Source organism: Palaemon carinicauda, unplaced genomic scaffold (genome assembly GCF_036898095.1).
Source record: "Palaemon carinicauda isolate YSFRI2023 unplaced genomic scaffold, ASM3689809v2 scaffold663, whole genome shotgun sequence".
Classification (NCBI taxonomy): Eukaryota; Metazoa; Arthropoda; class Malacostraca; order Decapoda; family Palaemonidae; genus Palaemon; species Palaemon carinicauda.
This window is the reverse complement of record NW_027171942.1, coordinates 39,054-59,947: the sequence shown is the minus strand read 5'-3', so window position 1 is coordinate 59,947 and position 20,894 is coordinate 39,054. Positions and strand designations below refer to the sequence as shown.

The 20,894-nt window shown below is 44.5% G+C and overlaps 1 protein-coding gene across 6 annotated transcripts in view; it reads right to left on the bottom strand.

Moving 5' to 3' along the window:
* Positions 1-20,894, bottom strand: part of LOC137637329 (ketosamine-3-kinase-like) — a 40,424-nt gene that overhangs the window by 3,932 nt on the left and 15,598 nt on the right. For 2 of the 6 annotated variants that reach the window (XR_011043556.1, XR_011043557.1), the window contains 3 exons: positions 13,187-13,382; positions 12,349-12,442; positions 5,845-7,985 (listed from right to left, as the gene is read on the bottom strand). Coding sequence is in view for 4 of the 6 variants with exons in the window: in XM_068369568.1 (XP_068225669.1) it covers positions 12,373-12,442; positions 13,187-13,350 (234 nt within the window). In the remaining 2 variants the exon portion in view is untranslated. Of the gene's footprint in view, positions 1-5,844; positions 7,986-11,690; positions 11,745-12,348; positions 12,443-13,186; positions 13,383-20,894 lie in introns of those variants that run through there. The other 4 variants (XM_068369568.1, XM_068369569.1, XM_068369571.1 and 1 more) reach the window with 4 other exon arrangements.

The window sequence follows — 20,894 nt, the reverse complement described above, 5'->3', positions numbered from 1 at the left end:
CCCGCCAAATCAAGTAGGATGCGAAAGGCTTCTTAGCCTTCCAGACAACCCAAAAATATTTCAAGAGAAAGATTAAAAAGGTTCTGGAATTAGGGAATTGTAGTGGTGGAGCCCCCACCACTACTGCACTCGTTGCTACGAATGGTCCCAGAGTGTAGCAGTTCTCGTAAAGAGACTGGACATTCTTAAGATAAAAGACGCGAACACTGATTTGCTTTTCCAATAGGTTGCGTCGAATATACTTTGCAGAGATCTATTTTGTTTAAAGACCACGGAAGTTGTGACAGCTCTAACTTCGTGTGTCCTTACCTTCAGCCAAGCTTGGTCTTCCTCATTCAGAAGGGAATGAGCTTCTCGTATTAACAGTCTGATAAAATAGGATAAAGAATTCTCTGACATAGGCAAAGATGGATTCTTAACTGAACACCATAAAGCTTCAGACGGGCCTCGTAAAGGTTTTTAAAATAGAACTTAAGAGCTCTTACAGGACATAATACTCTTTCTAGTTCATTTCCAACCATACGATAAGTTTGGAATATCGAACGATATTGGTCAAGTCTGAGAAGGCAGCTCGTGTTTGGCTAGAAAACCAAGTTGTAGAACATGTAGCCGTTTCGGATGAGAATCCGATGTTCTTGCTGAAGGCATGAATCTCACTGACTCTTTTAGGTGTGGTTAAGCATATCAGGAAAAGAGTCTTAAAGGTGAGATCTTTCAGGGAGGCTGATTGAAGTGGTTCGAACCTGTCTGACATAAGGAATCTTAGAACCACGTCTAAATTCCAACCAGGTGTAACCAAACGACGCTCCTTCGTGGTCTCAAAAGACTTAAGGAGGTCCTGTAGATCTTTATTGTTGGAAAGATCTAAGCCTCTGTGACGGAAGACTGATGCCAACATGCTTTTGTAACCCTTGATAGTGGGAGCTGAAAGAGATCGTTCTTTCCTCAGATATAAGAGGAAGTCAGCTATTTGAGTTACAGAGGTACTGGTCGAGGATACGGATACTGACTTGCACCAGTTTCGGAAGATTTCCCACTTCGATTGGTAGACTCTAAGGGTGGATGTTCTCCTTGCTCTAGCAATCGCTCTGGTTGCCTCCTTCGAAAAACCTCTAGTTCTCGAGAGTCTTTCGATATTCTGAAGGCAGTCATACGAAGAGCGTGGAGGCCTTGGAGTACCTTCTTTACGCGTGGCAGACGTAGCAGGTCCACCCTTAGGGGAAGTGTTCTGGGAACGTCTACTAGCCATCGAAGTACCTCGGTGAGTTATTCTCTCGCGGGCCAGAGGGAAGCAACTAGCGTCAACTTTGTCCCTTCGTGAGAGGCGAACTTCTGCAGTACCTTGTTGACAATCTAGAACGGAGGGAATGCATATAGATCTAGATGTGACCAATCTAGTAGAAAGGCATCTATATGAACTACTGCTGAGTCCGGGATAGGTGAGCAAAGTATTGGGAGCCTCTTGGTCATCGAGGTTGCGAAGAGATCTATGGTTGGCTGGCCCCAGGTGGCCCAAAGTCTCTTGCATACATCCTTGTGGAGGGTCCAATATGTTGGAATTATTTGTCCCTTCCTACTGAGACAATCTGCTATGACATTCAAGTTGCCTTGGATGAACCTCCTTACTAGTGAAAAGTCTAGACCTGTTGAACAGGAGAGGAGGTCACTTGCGAACTCGTACCATGTCAGAGAGTAGGTCCCTCCTTGCTTGGAGATGTACGTCAAAGCAGGGAGTTGACCGTGTTCACCTCCACCACTTTGCCTTGAAGGAGAGACCTGAAGCTTTTCCAGGTCAGACGTACTGCCAGAAGCTTCTTGCAGTTGAAATGCATTGTCCTTTGACTCGAGTTCCATAATCCCGAGCATTCCCTACCGCCTAATGTCGCACCCCAGCCTACGTCCGATGCGTCCGAGAAGAGAACGTGGTCGGGAGTCTGAACAGTCAGGGGAAGACCCTTTCAAAGGTTGATAAAGTCCTTTCACCAAGTCAGACCAGACTTTATCTTTCCGGAAACCGGGATCGAGACCGCTTCTAGCGTCTTGTACTTTTCCAGTGAAAAGCTAGATGATACAGAAGAGGACGGAGGTGTAGTCTTCCAAGTGACACAAATTGAACCACGGATGACAGTGTCCTAACCAGACTCATCCACAGCCTGACAGGGCAGTGTTCCTTCTTCAGCATCTTCTGGATGGATAGCAGGGCTGGGGGTTGATCGTCTTGTTCAGCAATGTCCTCATCAGAGGGTTCCTCATCCGAAACTGATGAGGAAACGGCAACGGAGTGGGCAACGTCTGACTCGCTGAATCCGGTCGCACTGGTGGATGCGTGACGGAGCCGGACACAAGATCATGGTACTGCTGCACAGTCTGTGAACTGTCAACCATGGGGACGCGAGGAAGTACAGCGTCAACCCGAAACTGTCTAGACTGTCTGGGTTGTGCAGTCAACCCCCTACCGGGTTGCTGAGGTTGCCGCACTGCGTCACAACAAGTCACCTCTGCTGGTTGTTGAACGTCTTCCTAGTGACACACTGAACGTCCACAACCACCTCCGAGAGTCGCTTAACGTCAACGTGCGACTGGCAACTCACACTGGGTCGCACCGGTGGAGGAACCATCTCAACTGGCGGACGTGAGTAGGATACCTCAGCGTCAACAGGGCGTACAACCAACCGGTAGGAAGGTTGTTGGCTAGAAGGTTCTTCTCCGTAAAAAATCCTCTATCAAGGACACAAGCTTGGACTGCATGTCTTGCAACAAAGCCCATTAGGGTCTATGGGAGCAGGTGTGGCAACAGACGGGGTTAGCGACTGAAGCGGAACCATTTACCATCCCTGGAAGCATTGTTATGCTTTAATTAAAGTCCATAGGAGGCTAAGCAGCTTAAGGCTCCTCTCCAAATGACAGAGTCCTCAAAGGAATATCAGAAGGAGGGAGAACAGCACTTTCTCATCTACAGGAACCATGTCCGAGAAAAGCTAGGTTATCTCAGTGAGGGTTTCACTGGTGCATAAGCAGCAGACCAGAAGGCAACGTTATGTAACTGCTTGACAGTCTGTGAACTGTCAAAAACTGAACTGTCAACCACAACAGGTGCGTGAGGACATACAGCACTGGTGCATTAGTAGCAGACCAGAAGGCAACGTCATGTAACTGCTTGACAGTCTGTGAGCTGGCAACAACCAAAGCTGAGTGGGGAAGCCTCAACTCCTGACTGACTAGTCTGCTGCGGGCGAGTGGCGGTAACCACAGTGGGTTGCGGAGGCTGACACACCGTGTCAAAACACGGCAGCTTGTGGTAGCTCACGCACGGCAACGGAGTGCTCCGTGTGTCTGTGGGAGTCAGCATGCGTCTGGCAGGGTCGAATGCGCATGGGTGGAGGAGCTCTCACAACAAGAGTGTGGGAGCAGGCAGCCATGCTGGGCGCACAACCGTGGCAGGCTGTAGGCCAACGGGTGCATCGTCAACCTTCTCCGCAGTCGGAGTGTGGGAGCAGGCAACAACCAAAGCGGAGTGGTGGTGCGTGGTGGGGACTGCCGTGGGTTGCGGAAACTAACGCATCGCGTCAAAACACGGCAGCTTGACTCCACCTTCCCACTGCTGATGCGGTAGCTCACGCATGTTAACGGAGGGAGCCGCACGTCGGCTAACGTTAACATGCGTCTGGCAGGGTCGATTGCGCATCGGAGGTGGAGCTCTCCGCAGCCGGAGTGTGGGAGCAGGCAGCCTCAGCGTGAGCTGGGCGCACAACCGTGGCAGGTTGTAGGCTAACGAGAGCAGTGTAAACCTTCTCCGCACGAAACTCCTGCATAACCGCAGCTAACTGAGTCTGCATAGACTGCAGTAAAGACCACTAGGGTCTACAAAAAACGGCAACAAACGGAGCTACTGTCCGTTGTGACTGAGGGTCTAAAACAGCTGGTGCGGCAACAGACGGAGTTACTGCCTGTTGCGGTACCACCTTGCCTCTCTTGGGAGGTGTGCAGTCGTCGGATGACTGCAGCGAGTCCGAACTGACCCAGTGGCTACACCTAGGCCGTAGGACTTGCGCGGAAGGGACCGACTTGCACTTAAAAAGCTGCAAGATTTGGTCCATGGTTTCTACGAGAAACCTCTTCCGCAGACGAGGAATAAATGGGCTCTCTCGTCTTTGTGTGGGTGGGGCGATCTCACGTCGGCAACGTGTGTAGATACGCCCGAAACCACGGAGGGAAAAACGTCTGTTCGTCGATCAAGGCCTGTGGAACCCATAAGTCCTTCGACATTACTTCTCCCCTGGGCTTGGGAGCTTGTAAGAGGTATCGGACTAGGTGAACAACTGGCACGAACAGACGAACCCTCGAACGCAACACTGTAACACTTTGCGCATATCACTTTATCACTTTTGATTTTCTGTTTGCACTTATTTCACTGAAATCGAAACTTTAACTGATTTCTACCTGAAACACGCAATCCTATCCTTCATTAAAAGGTAGTAATTGCGAAAACAGTTTTACAATGCAACAGAAAAACATAAATAAAGATAAAGAATTCAGTGGCTGGAAAAGAGACTAAACACTAGATCAAATAAACTACGTTTAAAATCTCTCACCTCATAAAGCCTGGGAACAAGAATAAAACTCTAGAAACGTTTTACCTTCTTCCCCTACAGCGACTAGGGAGAAGAGTAAAAAACGAGAACAACGTTACCCGCTTGAACGAAACGTTTATTCTCCTCTCTCTCCCTCCGTCTCTATCTCTCTCTCTCTTCTCTCTTGACTTAGCACCTGAGAGAAGAGCCCAATTATATATCGTTAAAACATGTTATTTGCTAAAGGAAAAAACTGAAAGGTTTCCCAAATAAAAAGTTCCTTTATTTAGAATTTAAACCATTTAAGCTAAGAAAGAATGAACGAAACGCTAGAATCGGTTTACTCTTACTGCAACGTGAAACACTCTCTCTCTATCGTAACGATAGAGCGCATGTTGAACGTTCTGAACGTCAACGACTGCGGAGACTAAAAAACTAAACGTTAGTTCATCTTTGAAAACAGTACGAGACTATCAAAGAAATTCTTTCATAAAACATTAAAATTAAAAAAGTATTAAATTCTTAAAAGGTAAATACGATATGACGGGCTCAATGTTAATTAACTTCGGTTCCAAGAAACGACCGCCTACTATTAGGAAAGGTCGCATATAAACAAACATAAAAATTAATTTTTATAAGTTTATAATAAATGGAAAGTTAATCGAAGAGGCCTATAAAGGCGGAGAGATATAAAATAAATAGATCTATAACTTGTTAAGCAAAATTACCAAAAACCTAAACACACTTCCGTCTAAGGGAAGGGTCGGCCATTTAAAAGTGAAAGAGAGTCCATACTCTCTTCGTCACCAACACTTCCGTCTAAGGGAAGGGTCGGCCATTTAAAAGTGAAAGAGAGTCCATACTCTCTTCGTCACCATAATTAAATCTATCCAAAACGAGTTCAAGTTTTGAAATGAAGATAAAACCCCTGCATAGCGAAAGCTCAAAACTGGAATAGTGTACTTCACCAAATCGTTGTGAAAACAAATCCAGTTAGGGACGGCGTATTTAGTAGGTCTTGCCAGTGGCACGACAGAGGGAAAATTGGTTCTTTGTTGACATCGAGTACTTGAGTACCTACTTGACAGATGGCGCTGTTGATGTACACCCCCACCTGTATAGCGATCGCTGGCGTATTCCGCCCGTAGGTTTTTTCTGTTGGGCAGCAGGGATGCAGCTATATGATCATCGGGTAAGTTTAATATTGAAAAATTAACATTAAGGAATTGAAGAATCCTTTATAGGAAATCAAATTGTAGTTTACAACGCTCACCTTAGTAAGTCCGTCGTTTAATAAATTGTATTACTTCCTATGTCTCTGGCGTCACGTCTACATGGAATGCTTTGGCAGATCTTGAAGTTTCATTTAAACTTGCAAATTTTGTTTTCCTAGCCTCCGATTTTGTTTCTGCATACACATTCATCATACTTGTCTTGTTTGCTCTTAACAATGTTTACTGTATTGGACACAGAGCAAAATGTGTCTTTAGTCGTACAATACATTTCTTCATATCTCCTCACTCTAGTTCTGTATATATAATTCACTCAAAATTTGCAGATGACTAACCCATTTTTTGTCAATCAGACATTTCTCAGTCATATCCTACTGCTCCACAAAAGCTTTTCTATCTTCTTAAAACTTTAACAGACATATACACAATATGGTAGGTCAGATGAAATTGAACCATAACAAAACTCAAAGTATGATTGTAAGTAGGTAGAGAACAGTGGCTCTTCAACATCTGGATCTCAGCATTGACAATGTTTCTTTAACTCTGTATGGTTCTTTTAAAATTTTAGGTGTGATTCTTGATATCAAATTTTCATATGAGAAACACAATAGGTCTGTACCTTCTTCAGTTGCACAAAAAATTTACTTAATGAGAAAGTCCTTTAAGAGTTTTGGTGATCAATCTATTCTGAAGAAGTGTTTTTATTCTTTCATTCTGCCTTGTTTTGAGTATTATTCTCCTGTCTGGTCTTCAACTGCTGAATCTCATCTTAATTTGTTGGACAGGAACTTATGGTCTATTAAATTTCTTATTCCTGATCTAGATATGACTCTCTAGCACTGTTGTTCAGTTAGTTCGTTATGCATGTTGCATAAGATTTTTCACAATTCTGAACATCCTTTACATTCAGAACTTCCAGGAGTGTACCATCTAGTTCATAATACTAGGCATGCAGTTAATTTTGTGTAGAAGTTTTATTCCTCGTGTGACCAAGATGTGGAATGATCTTTCTAATTAGGTAGTTCAATCGGTGGAGCTTCATAAGTTCAAAATTGCATCGAAAGCTATGTTGAACAGACTGACGTAAATCTCTTTTTATAGTTTATGTATGAAAAGATCTATTTCAATGTAGTTCCTGTTCTTAAAAGACAGTATCTTATTTTAATAGTTCATTACACTTCTTGTAGTTTAATTATTTCCTTTTCTCTCTGGGCTATTTTGTCCTGTTGGATCCCTGGTGCTTATAGCATTCTGCTTTTCCAACTAGGGTTGTAGCTTAGCTAGTAACAGTAATGGTAACAAAAATAATAATAATATTCTCTTGCAGGATGGATTTTTGACAACTCTTCCAAACTTTCTAGGTTAAGACTGAAAGACTTCAACTTGATAAAGTCGAGGAACAGAATTTTGTCACTAAATTCGCCATCACTGATTAAACGTCTTGAGAGGTGTTCTTTCATGGTTACAGTTTCGGTGGCCCAACTGCTTTGTTCGTTATAGACGGTGGCCAGCCATTCCACATACAATCATGTGTTTGTTACTTGTTGATGCAAATCATTAAGGAGACAATTTTCCTGCCTTCAATAAAGAGACTTGAAAAATATCTTCTAAATAAGTCATTAGAAATAAATTGTTAAAGTAATACAGTAGTTGCTAGATATAACTAAAGCTCCAATTATAAATTTCAGGATTTATCTCCGTAGAAATTTCCCTGTAATATCTGTTCAGTTCTCTTTGTAATCATCTATGACTCTATGATAACTTGGAAGAAGTGTTGAAGAACCAGCATTGATAACAGTGCATAAATGGAGGGCTTTCTAACGATGATCAGAGTAATTTCATTCTTTTGATCTTTTCTGTTTCATCTTATCAACCACAATTTTAAAGACATTTTCGTATCTCCGCTGATCGACGTGGTTAATCTTATCAATCTCTATTCACTGCTCGATTTAATTTCAAAGACGTCACAGATCTCCAGAGATATCTAGTTCAAAAAATGGCTTTCAAAGACCACATGATATATCAAGATGATTCCAAGAGAAGGTGGACTAAAGCCAGGCCTCGTTCTGGTGGGAGCTACCTCGCGAACAAGAAACTGTAAATTTCACAGAACTGTCACGATGAGGAACAAGTTTTCCGATTCTGGTGAATTTATGTTGATCTTGATAGTGAATGAAGAAATCTGAAAAAAAAGAAAGTAAAATGAATGATTTGGAAAGAAACGATACTTTCTTTTTGAATGGCAGTACTCTAAAAGAAAATTCAATGTATGACACAATAATAACTATCTGTTCTTTATGTCAAAAGTATTTTACATTTAAGTATTTACTACAATGATCAGAATATCAAAACAATTTCTAGTAATTTGTATTTTTCTTAACTATACAAACCTAAGTCCTTGAATGGGAGTAGTGAAGCTGAACTCAAAGTGGTGGTCATTACTACAAGGTTACTGATAAGTAACTGGAGGAAATACAGTAGGGTGCTGTTTGATCGCATAATGCCAATAAAACTAAAGAGCAAGATCCAGCGCCAGGCTGTACTCGTCCAAAACATGGACAACTTGGAAGAGATGAGAACAGGATTGATGAGGCTGAGATAAGGATGTTGAGGTGGCTATGTGGGCTTGCTAGAAAGGATAGAGTTAAGAACGAACATAGAAGCACCAGGTTCAACCAAGGTGAGGGAAAGCAGACCGAGATGGTATGGTCATATAGAGAGATAAGAAGAAGGCCATCCCATAGGGAAGATGATGGATATGGGACTACTGTACCAGGTAGGAAAGGGATACGAAGACCAAAATTACGATGGATTGACTGTGTGAAGTGAGATATGAGGGAGATGTGATTGAGCGAGGAAGATGCACTGGATCGAAGAAAATGGAAGAATGTGTTGAAGAACATTACTACGACCCCAAATAGGGACAAGCTTAAAGAGAAAGAAGAAGAAAAAGACCGATAAGTAAACTGGTCCCCTACAGACAGTCCACTGAGAACCCACTTCGAGCTTAACCCTAGGGTTGTGGTGGCCGATGTGGTAACAGCCCAGACTAGCAATCGCCAGACTGGGGTTCAAGTCTCACACAAGCTTGTTAGTTTCTTTGGTCACTGCAACCTCACCATCCTTTTGAGCAAGGATAAAGGTGTTTGGGGGAGCCTATAGATCTACCTCCTGAGTCATCAGCAGCCATTGCCTGGCCCTCCTTGATCCTAACTTGGGTGGAGAGGGGGCTTGGGCACTGATCATATGTATATATGGTTAGTCTCTGGGGCATTGTCCTACTTGATAGGGCAATGTCACTGTCCCTGTCCCTTGCCTTTTCCATTCATGAGCGTTCTTTAAACCTTTAACTTGCAGGACAGTTTAGGCATGACGTGTTACTTAAAGACTCAGGTTTGTGATTTGTTCCTACACATATACAAAAACCTCATCCTTTAATAGAGGACTTATCCTTGCAAGGGAAGAATATCCCATAACAAAACTAGCTGGTTTAAATCCCGGAACGGCAAAAGACTTTGACATACAAAAGGAGCGGAAGTAATGACTCCTGCCAACTTCGAAACCTGGGAAAACGGTGACCTAGGTTTTCACCAAATAGTGCCAGACGGTCATGGAAGAACCTATATCCATAAAAAGATAAAGTTTGAAATGTACGGTGATTAAAAGCAATGGGTTTGTATACATCTCCAGCCATCATCATCTTCGAAAGGAGGACAGGAGAAATACTTAAAATGTACAGAAAAGTTCATTGGTTAGGATGCTTACATGCATCAAATGTCCAATCCAGTAAATAAAAGAACCGCCGCTGCACCCTAAGAGAAGGGAAACAAAAGTGGAAAAATTACTGACATTCTTACATCTCTTCCTGGACTTACGTCATAACTGCTATCTTAGAGGAGATGCTTCCTCTCCAAAGAGGGGACTAGGTTTGCTAATCAATTTTTGTTCCGTAACTGAATACAAACCAACGCTATTTACATGGGGTAATTACTTTGGCGACAGCCGATGACGAGCCATAAAGTTTTAACGAGGGACCACCGCTAGTTAGTGAGGGGTAGGGAGGGGTAGCTAGCTACCCCTCCCCCCTCACACACACCGGTGATTAACTCACTTTACTTCTGGCTCGGGAGGAGAACAGACCTGTCTGTGCTCTCCCTCGCTTTGACCGCCATATTAATCTGTTTTTGCTTTCTCTCTTTAATAGTGTGTGTGAAGTTGGCCTCTACTGACAATGCGTACCTGCCCTGGACTTCCCGGCCGCCCTTGCGGGACCTTTATGTCGGCCGTGGAGACAGACCCGCACTCCTTATGCCCCCAGTGTAGGGGCCAACGGTGTGATAGTTCGAATTTGTGTATTAAGTGTAGGGAGTGGTCTACCTCCCAGTGGGAGAGGTTTGCCCGGCGACGTAAGAAGAAGGCTAAGAGGGATTGTTCTCCTTCCGAGGTTTCTCGGAAAGGAGAAAATCCTAAGTCTTCCTCTTCCGCCGCCCATTCCTCCTCCGAAGCTCCCGCTCGGGCGGCTTCTTCTGAGAGGCCGGCGAGAGGTAGCGTAGACCGTAATGTTGATGTCATTAACCGATCCCGTGGCGAGGGAGAGGTCGTTGCCTACCATAGCGAGGCGGCTGCCCCTCCCCCCTCGGAGGAGGTATTTGTTTCTAACAATGACCTTTTTCAGCTTTGGGCTTCCTTGGGGCTACAGGGTTCGCCCTCCAAGGAAGTCTTGTTTGGTATGATCAAACGGGGTGTGGCTGCCGAACAATCGTTAACCTCAGCGGACATAGATCCTCTGTCTGTGGTTGACGTTGTTGTGTCGGAAACATCCCGTGGGTCTGACCAAACTCCTGTTTCTGTGGCTGCGGTAGCAGAAGGCTCTGTCTCTCCCTCTGAAAATACTTCGAGGGAGGAGCTTAGTCCTTCGGTCTCTCCTTCCGCTGAGACTCCCTCTCGGGGGAGTTCTCTGGTAGAGACGCCTCTTCGGAGGCCTGTTGATGGTCAGCCTGCTGATCCCACGGCCCCTCGTGGGCGTATAAGGCGGAAGGCTTGTCCTCCCCTTCGCCGTAGAGGCCTTTCTTCCCCCTTCAAAGGGGTTAGAAGGGGTCTCTTCGGCTCGTCGTCACCACAGTCTTCTGCGGAGGAGACGACTCGCCGTTCTCCTGATTTACCTGCTACCACCCTTGACCTCTCCAGGGACCGTTCCCGATCCCCGTCGGAGGATGGTCGTCCTTCGGGACAATGCGAGCTGTCACCTCAGCTGTCTACATCTACTGCTGCAGACGCGCTTTATGTGCCGGAGATTGCCACTGCGCAACCTCCTGACCCTTCGGGGTCTCAGGGACTTGAGCGCGCATCTGCGCAGCTCGCCCCTAAGCGTAAGGCTCCGCCTGCGCTACCTGTTGCTGTTGTTCCAGCTGTTCCTGATGAAGCGCCTCGGCGCTCACCCTTGGGCATTCGCGCCACTGTTCCTGGTGATCGCCGTCACCCTTCTGCAGTTCCTGATGTAGCGCGTAAGCGCCCAACTGCGCAGGCACGCCCTGCTATAGCGCCGCCGCGCTCTTCTGCGTACTTGCAGCCAGTTCCTGATAAGGCGCCTACGCGCCCACCGGTGCATTAAATTGAGATGTAGAGAACAAATTATAAAAGTAAAAAAGCAAAAGTAAACAACACAAAGCAGAAACATTAAATTGAGATGTGGAGAACAAATTATAAAAGAGAAAAAGCAAAGAAAAACAAGATAGAACAAAAAGACGAATGTTTTCACAAGTGATTATCAACAACAGCGACTGCTCAAGTTCTCGTATCTGGTCGGGAAAGAGGGTGGCCATGGTCTTGCCGACGATCCGGCCCCAGGCTGCACCGCAGAGCAGCGTCGGGATGAAGGTCCAGCAGGCTAGAAAGTAGTAGCAGACGAAGAACACGCTCAACGTCGACCACGAGAAGGATCCTGCCGAGACACGAAGTCATTATGGTGGTGCTGATATTGGTAACCTTTCCTTCAAGTTATAAAAGCTAAATAGGCTTTGAATTGATTATATTTAAGGTAAATGACCTGGAGATGGGGCCAAGAAGCTATTCAGCATACTACACACAGTATAAGGTACACTGTTGGCAGCTAATACGAGGGAAGTCTCAGTTGCGACCTTGTGTCCTTGCGATTGGGCATTATCATCATCATTACTGGCTAAACTACGACCCCAAGTGGAAAAGCAGGATGCTATAACCCCAAGGGCTCCAACATGTCATCAACTTTTAAAATTTCTCAAAGCCATAACTCCAAAATACTAAAATCCTCCCAAGGGATTTCCCTTAGAAGGAAGACTTAAGTAAGGCATACCGATGGTGGCTACTACGAGGAAAGTCGCAGATACGACCTTATGTCCTTTGCGACTGGACATTATCGTCATTACCAGCTAAACTACGACCCCACTTTGAAAAGCAGGATGCTATAAACCAAAGGGCCCCAACATGTTCGTAACTTTAATGTTTCTCAAAGTCATAACTCCAAAATGCTAAACACTCAGACTTCACTTTGGCATAGCAGTACTCACCCGAGCCTTCGTGAAACAACGACCTCACGCTCTCTTCGGGCGTCTGGAACCAGATGGCCGCTGCGGCGTTTTCCTCCCCTTCCCTGCAAAACATCTGCGGGGAAAAAAGTGACTTGAAAACGTGTGGTTATCGTAACCCTGACTGCAGACCCGATATACAGTATTCTCACTCTTGTATAATAATTTATATTATTATTATTATGATTATTATTACTTGCTAAGCTACAACCCTAGTTGGAAAAGCAGAATGCTATAAGCCCAGGGGCCCCAACAGGGAAAATAGCCCAGTGAGGAAAGGAAAGAAGGAAAAATAAAATATTTTAAGAAGAGTAACAATATTAAAAAAAATATTTCCAATAGAAACTATCAAAACTTTAACAAAATAAGAGAAAGAGAAATCAGATAGAATAGAGCAATTAAAAAAAAATATACTGCAAAATGTGCTTGAAAAAAGAATAACCCCTGGGGGTTAAGGGTTGGAAAGTTCCAAAGAGCCTGGGGGTAGAAGGGTTACAGTAATACAGTATTTCATTAGGAACTTTTGACACAATATCAAAGATTTATAATTTCAGTTAGATTTTTGTTTGTATCTCTAAATGTTTTAAAAGCTGAGATTGATTGATTGATTCGAAGTTCTCTGGCATCTTGACATCGAAGGTCATTGACGCCGATATCGTTTAGTATAAAGATTAAAAGAATATTCAATTAAAACTAGAAAAGCAAATATGTTATAAAAGCTAAATAGCATTAATTTGACAACCTTATACATTATTTATACTTTCAATCAAGAATTAGAGCATTACAACATCTCCAAGTTTCAAACGCAAGAAGCACTCACTCTGCCAGCTGCTTCCCGAGCATTCCCGTGTGCCGATTCAAACTGCGCATGTCTAGGTATTCCACGGGGTCGTCTACGACTATGTGCGGAGTGGGGACCCTCACTATGCCCGTTAATTTCGTGGCCTTCGGACTTTCGAACTCTCCGTCGAACATCACCCTCGCCTGACGAGAATTTGATGTTTTAACTGTGATATCTAAAAACAAGATTAATAAAATTACAAACTGCTGGTAATAAAAATGTTATTTTGATTATAAAATAAATTTTTGAATATACTTACCCGGTGATTATATAGCTGCAACTCTGTTGCTCGACAGACAACTCTACGGAAAAACTCGCCAGCGATCGCTACACAGCTTGCGGGTGTGCCCAACAGCGCCATCTGTCGACCAGATACCCAGCTCTCAATGTAAACAAAGACTCAATTTTCTCCTCGTCCCACTGCGTCTCTATTGGGGAGGAAGGGAGGGTCATTTAATTTATAATCACCGGGTAAGTATATTCAAAAATTTATTTTATAATCAAAATAACATTTTTCAATATTTAACTTAGCCGGTGATTATATAGCTGATTCACACCCAGGATGGTGGGTAGAGACCAGTAATATATGTTTACACTTTTATGAGCTAAGAGTTTTTTATTTCATTTTAGAAGTTATCAAAATAACAAAAACAAAATAAATAGGTAACTGGTAAGGAAGTCGACTTGAACAATTACTCTGCCTTTTAAGTACGTCTTCCTTACGGAGCCTCGCGATCCTCTTAGGATGCTGATCGACCCCTAGGATCTGAAGTATCAAGGGTTGCAACCCATACAACAGGACCTCATCAAACCCCTAATCTAGGCGCTCTCAAGAAATGACTTTGACCACCCGCCAAATCAACCAGGATGCGAAAGGCTTCTTAGCCTTCCGGACGACCCATAAAAAAACAACACTTCAAGAGACAGATTAAAAGGATAAGGAATTAGGGAATTGTAGTGGTTGAGCCCTCACCCACTACTGCACTCGCTGCTACGAATGGTCCCAGTGTGTAGCAGTTCTTGTAAAGAGACTGGACATCTTTCAAGTAAAATGACGCGAACACTGACTTGCTTCTCCAATAGGTTGCGTCCATTATACTTTGCAGAGATATATTTTGCTTAAAGGCCACGGAAGTTGTTACAGCTCTAACTTCGTGCGTCTTCACCTTAAGCAAAGTTCGGTCTTCCTCACTCAGATGTGAATGAGCTTCTCGTATTAACAATCTGATAAAGTCTGACCAAGCATTCTTTGACATAGGCAAGGATGGTTTCTTAACTGAACACCATAAAGCTTCAGATTGGCCTCGTAAAGGTTTAGTACGCTTTAAATAGAACTTAAGAGCTCTCACAGGGCATAAGACTCTTTCTAGTTCATTGCCTACGATCTCCGATAAGCTGGGGATATCGAAAGATTTAGGCCAAGGCCGAGAAGGCAGCTCATTTTTGGCTAGAAAACCAAGTTGCAGCGAACAAGTGGCTTTTTCTGACGAAAATCCGATGTTCTTGCTGAAGGCATGAATCTCACTGGCTCTTTTAGCCGAGGCTAAGCATACCAGGAAAAGAGTCTTAAGAGTGAGATCTTTCAGGGAGGCCGATTGTAGCGGCTCAAACCTGTCTGACATGAGGAATCTTAGTACCACGTCTAAATTCCAACCAGGGGTAGCCAAACGACGCTCCTTGGTGGTCTCAAAAGACTTAAGGAGGTCTTGCAGATCTTTATTGTTGGAAAGATCTAAGCCTCTATGCCGGAAGACCGATGCCAACATGCTTCTGTAGCCCTTGATAGTGGGAGCTGAAAGGGATCGTCCTTTTCTCAGGTATAAGAGAAAATCAGCTATTTGAGCTACAGAGGTACTTGTCGAGGATACAGAAACTGACTTGCACCAGTCTCGGAAGACTTCCCACTTCGATTGGTAGACTCTAATGGAAGACGCTCTCCTTGCTCTAGCAATCGCACTGGCTGCTTCCTTCGAAAAGCCTCTAGCTCTCGAGAGTCTTTCGATAGTCTGAAGGCAGTCAGACGAAGAGCGTGGAGGCTTTGGAGTACCTTCTTTACGTGTGGCTGACGTAGAAGGTCTACCCTTAGAGGAAGACTACTGGGAACGTCTACTAACCATCGCAGTATCTCGGTGAACCATTCTCTCGCGGGTCAGAGGGAAGCAACTAACGTCAACCTTGTCCCTTCGTGAGAGGCGAACTTCTGCAGTACCTTGTTGACAATCTTGAACGGTGGGAATGCGTAGAGATCCAGATGTGACCAATCTAGGAGGAAAGCATCTATATTGCTGCTGGGTCAGGGACTGGAGAGCAATAGATTGGAAGCCTCTTGGTCAGCGAGGTTGCAAAGAGATCTATGGATGGTTTACCCTAAGTGGCCCAAAGTCTCTTGCACACATCCTTGTGGAGGGTCTATTCGGTTGGAATTACTTGCCCTTTCCGACTGAGACAATCTGCTATGACGTTCAAGTCGCCTTGGATGAACCTCGTTACTAGGGAGATGTCTTGACCTTTTGACCAGATGAGCAGGTCCCTTGCGATCTCGTACAACGTCAGTGAGTGGGTACCTCCTTGTTTGGAAATGTACGCCAAGGCCGTGGTGTTGTCCGAGTTAACTTCCACCACTTTGCCTCGAAGGAGAGACTTGAAGCTTTTCAAGGCCAGATGTACTGCCAACAGCTCCTTGCAGTTGATATGCATGCTCCTCTGACTCGAGTTCCACAGTCCTGAGCATTCCCGACCGTCTAGTGTCTCGCCCCAGCCCACGTCCGATGCGTCCGAGAAGAGAACGTGGTTGGGAGTCTGAACAGCCAGGGGAAGACCCTCTCTTAGGTTGATATAGTCCTTCCACCAAGTCAGACAAGACTTTATCTTTTCGGAAACCGGGATCGAGACCGCTTCTAGCGTCTTGTCCTTTTTCCAGTGAAAAGCTAGATGGTATGAAGAGGACGGAGGTGTAGTCTTCCTAGTGACACAAATTGTTCCACGGATGACAGCGTCCCTACCAGACTCATCCACAGCCTGACTGAGCAGCGTTCCTTCTTCAGCATCTTCTGTATGGATAGCAGGGCTTGATCTATTCTGGGGGCTGATCGTCTTGTTGTTCAGCAACGTCCTCATCAGAGGGTTCCTCATCCGAAAACTGATGAGGAAACGGCAACGGAGTGGGCAACGTCTGGCTCGCTGAGTCCGGTCGCACTGGTGCATGCGTGACGGAGCCGGACGCAACATCATGGAACTGCTGCACAGTCTGTGAACTGTCAATAACCATGGGTGCGCGAGGAAGCACAGCGTCAACCCGAGACTGTCTAGACCGTTTGGGTTGTGCAGTCAACACCCTGCCGGGTTGCTGAGGTTGACGCACTGCGTCAAAACAAGTCACCTCTGCTGGTTGTTGAACGTCCTGAACGTCAACAACCACCTCCGAGCGTCGCTTAACGACAACGTGCGGCTGGCAACCCACACTGGGTCGCATCGGTGGAGGAACCACCTCAACTGGCAGACGCGAGTAGGTTACCTCAGCGTCAACAGGGCGCACAACCGACCGGTTGGAAGGTTGTTGGCCAGAAGGTTCGGTAGCAACCTTCTCCGCATTAAAGTCCTTTATCAAGAACGCAAGCTTGGACTGCATGTCTTGCAGCAAAGCCCATTTAGGGTCTACGGGAGCAGGTGCGGCCACAGACGGGATTAGCGACTGAGGCGGTACCGCTTTCCATCCCTGAAAGCCTTGTTTATGCATGACATAATTGTACAGCAAAACTTCAAAGGCTCGAAAACAGCTGTGAAGTTGACCTGTAAAAAACTTGGAGCGTCTCCTGGCCAGGCGCCAGGGAGAGTCTACGAGATTTGAGAAGTCTATCTGGGCAGAGGCATGAACTCCCAAGCCGAGAACTTCTCTCGTGTCATATCAGACTCTCGCTCTATAAGCCAGTTTAAAAGAAGGGAAAGCAAAGGCTGTATCCCCCAAACTCCTCCTGGTGAAAAACCAGTCGCCTAGCCAACGTAAAGCTCTCTAGGAGAGCGAGAGAGCACTAGCTTAAAAACAACGGCTTCGAAGTAGCTAGGCCTAGTGTAAGCTCTGACGTTTAGGCGAACGAGGAGCAGCAGTTACAAAAAGATCCGGACAAAGATCCTTAAAAAAATCATCATGATTTAATTAAAGTCCATAGGGGGCTAAGCAGCTTTAGGCTCCTCTCCATCTGACAGAGTCCTCAAGGGAATATCAGTAGGAGGGGGAACAGCAACTTCCTCATCTACAGGAGCCTTGTCCGATAAAAGCTGAGTCTCAAGCAAGGGAGAGACCTACCGTGGTGGCAATGCTTTACAAGCAGAGTCCACACTCACTGGTGCATTAGTAGCGGACCAGAACGCAACGTCATGTAACTGCTTGACAGTCTGTAAACTGTCAACCACAACAGGTGCGTGAGGACGCACAGCGTCCACTCGAGACTGCTTTGACTGCCTAGACTGAGCAGTCAAAACAACTCTAGAATGCGGAGGTTGACGCACAGCGTCAAAACAAGTCAACTCCGATTGTTAGTGAACGTCTTGAACGTCAACAGGAGCATCAGCAAGTGGCCTAACGTCCAAATGCGGCTGAAAAACCACACGAGACCGCATCGAGTGTGGTTCTAAACAACCTGACTGACGTGACTTAGCTACGCCAACGTCAACAGTAAGCACAAAGGAACGTTAGGTTGGCTGAAAGCCAGGATATCAATGAGATAAACGGCTAGACTCAACGGACTAATCGGCAGAATAGTCTTCCATAAGGGAGGCAAGCATATACTGCATGTCTTGCCATATAACCCATTAAGGATCAACGGAAATGGTTGTGGTAAGAGACGAGGGTAACGTCTGTGACCGCAACACTTTGCCAACAAAAAAGACTCTCGGAGTCTGTGTTACGCTTTTGTTAGGCGGCGAGCAGTTATCCGATGACTGCATAGGGTCAGAGCTGTCCTAATGGCTGTAACCAGGACGCTGGACCTGTCCTGAAAGGACTGACTTTCGCTTAAGGGCTTCGAAACCTTGTGACAGGTTTCTTATGCGAAAAGCCTTCGGATGACGAGGAGAAACAACGTCTCTCTCGTCTTATGGAAGGGGAGATCTTGGTAAGATACACCCGATACCATAGAGGGAAAACGTCTGTTCGTTGATCAAGGCCTCTCGAACCCATAAGTCGTTTAACATTACTTCTCCCCTGGGCTTGGGAGCATGCAAGAGGTCCCGGACTAGGTGAACGACAGGCACGAACAGACGAACCCTCGGACGCAACACTGTAACACTTTGCGCATATCACTTTATCACTTCGATTTTCTGTTTTGCACTTATTTCACTGAAATCGAAACTTTTACTGATTTCTACCTGAAACACGCAATTCTACCCTTCATCAAAAGGTAGTAATTGTGAAATCAGTCGTATAATGCAAGCTCATTAATACCAGCAAAAACAGAAAACATATTTTAAGATAAAAAAATCAGTGGTTGGGAAAGAGACTAAACACTAGTTCCTATAAACTACGTTTTCAATCTCTCACCGCACATAGCCTGGGGACGAGAATAAAAAACTAAAAACGTTTTATCCTTCCTCCCCGTACAGAGACTAGGGACGAGAGTAACTCGAGAACAACGTTACCCGCTTGAACGGAACGTTTTCTCTCCTCTCTCTCCCTCCGTCTCTCTCCCTCCGTCTCTATCTCTCTCTCTCTTTCTCTCTTGATTTCGCACCTAAGAGAAGAGCCCAAATATATTTCGTCAAAAAAACATGTTATTTGACTAAAGGAAAAAACTGAAAGGTTTTTCAATTAAAAAGTTCCTTTAAAATAGAATTTAAAACATTTAAGCTAAGAAAGAATGAACAAAACGTCAGAATCGATTTACTCTTACTGCAAAGTGAAACCGTGATACACTCTCTCTCTATCGTAACGATAGAGTGCATGTTGAACGTCCTGAACGTCAACAACTGCGTACCATAAATAAACTAAACGTTAGTTCATCTTTGAAAACAGTACGAAGACTATCAAAGAAATTCTTTCATAAAATATTACATTTAAAAAGTTTTAAATCCTTATCTCTTTAAAAGCTAATTACGATATAAAGGGCTCAACGTTGATTAACTTCGGTTTCCAAGTTAGGACCGACTACTCTCAGGAAAGGTCGCATATAAACAAAACATTAAAATTTATTTTTATATGTTTATAATAAATGGAAAGTTAATCGAAGAGGCCTAATAAAGGCGGAGAGATATAAAATATATAGAGGAAAATCTATAAATAATTTATAACGTGATAAGATAATTACTAAAAGCCTAAACACACTTCCGTCTAAGGGAAGGGTCAGCCATTTAAAAGAGAAAGAAAGTCCATACTCTCTTTGTCACCATAATTAAATCTATCCAAAACGAGTTCAAGATTTAAGATGAAGATAAAACACCTGCATTGCGAAAACTCAAAACTAGAATATAGTACTTCACCAATAGATGTGAAAAACTCCAGTTTAGCAACAGCGAGTAAAGTACGTCTTGTCGACACCTCGACAGAGAGAAAAATGTTATTTTTATTAGTAAAATAAATTTTTGAATATACTTACCCGATAATCATGTAGCTGTCAACTCCGTTGCCCGACAGAATTCTATGGAGGGATACGCCAGCTATCACAATACTAGAAGGGGGTGTACTTACCAGCGCCACCTGTGGCCAGGTACTATAGTACTTCTTGTTGACACCTCCTCAATTTTTCCTCGGTCCACTGGTTCTCTATGGGGAGGAAGGGAGGGTCAATTAAATCATGATTATCGGGTAAGTATATTCAAAAATTTATTTTACTAATAAAAATAACATTTTTCAATATTAAACTTACCCGATAATCATGTAGCTGATTCACACCCAGGGGGGTGGGTGAAAACCAGTGTACAAGATTAAAGGATAGCTAAGTATCCCATATTTCATATAACAGTTATCTCAAATAACAATGAAATAATAAGTACCTGGTAAGGAAGTCGAATTGAACCGTTACTCTGCCTCTTTTTTAAGTTCGTCTTCCTTACTGAGCGCAGCGTTCCTCTTGGAGGCTGAATCAACCCAAAGGTGCTAAAGTATATAGGGCTGCAACCCCTACTAAAGGACCTCTACACAACCTCTAACCCAGGCGCTTCTCAAGAATGAATTGACCACCCGCCAAATCAAAAGGATGCGGAAGGCTTCTTAGCCTACCGTAACAACCATAAAAACAACAATAAAAGCATTCAAGAGAAAGGTTAAAAAAGGTTATGGGATTAAGGGAATGTAGTGGCTGAGCCCTCACCTACTACTGCACTCGCTGCTACGAATGGTCCCAGGGTGTAGCAGTTCTCGTAAAGAGACTGGACATCTTTAAGATAAAATGATGCAAACACTGACTTGCTCCTCCAATAGGTTGCATCCATTATGCTCTGCAGAGAACGGTTTTTATTAAAGGCCATCGAAGTAGCTACGGCTCTTACTTCGTGGGTCCTTACCTTCAGCAATGCAAGGTCTTCCTCCTTTAAGTGAGAATGGGCTTCTCTAATCAGAAGCCTTATATAATACGAAACCCCATTCTTGGACATGGGCCTCGAAGGTTTCTTGATGGCACACCATAAGGCTTCTGACTGTCCTCGAATAGGTTTAGACCTATTAAGATAATACTTGAGAGCTCTGACAGGGCAAAGA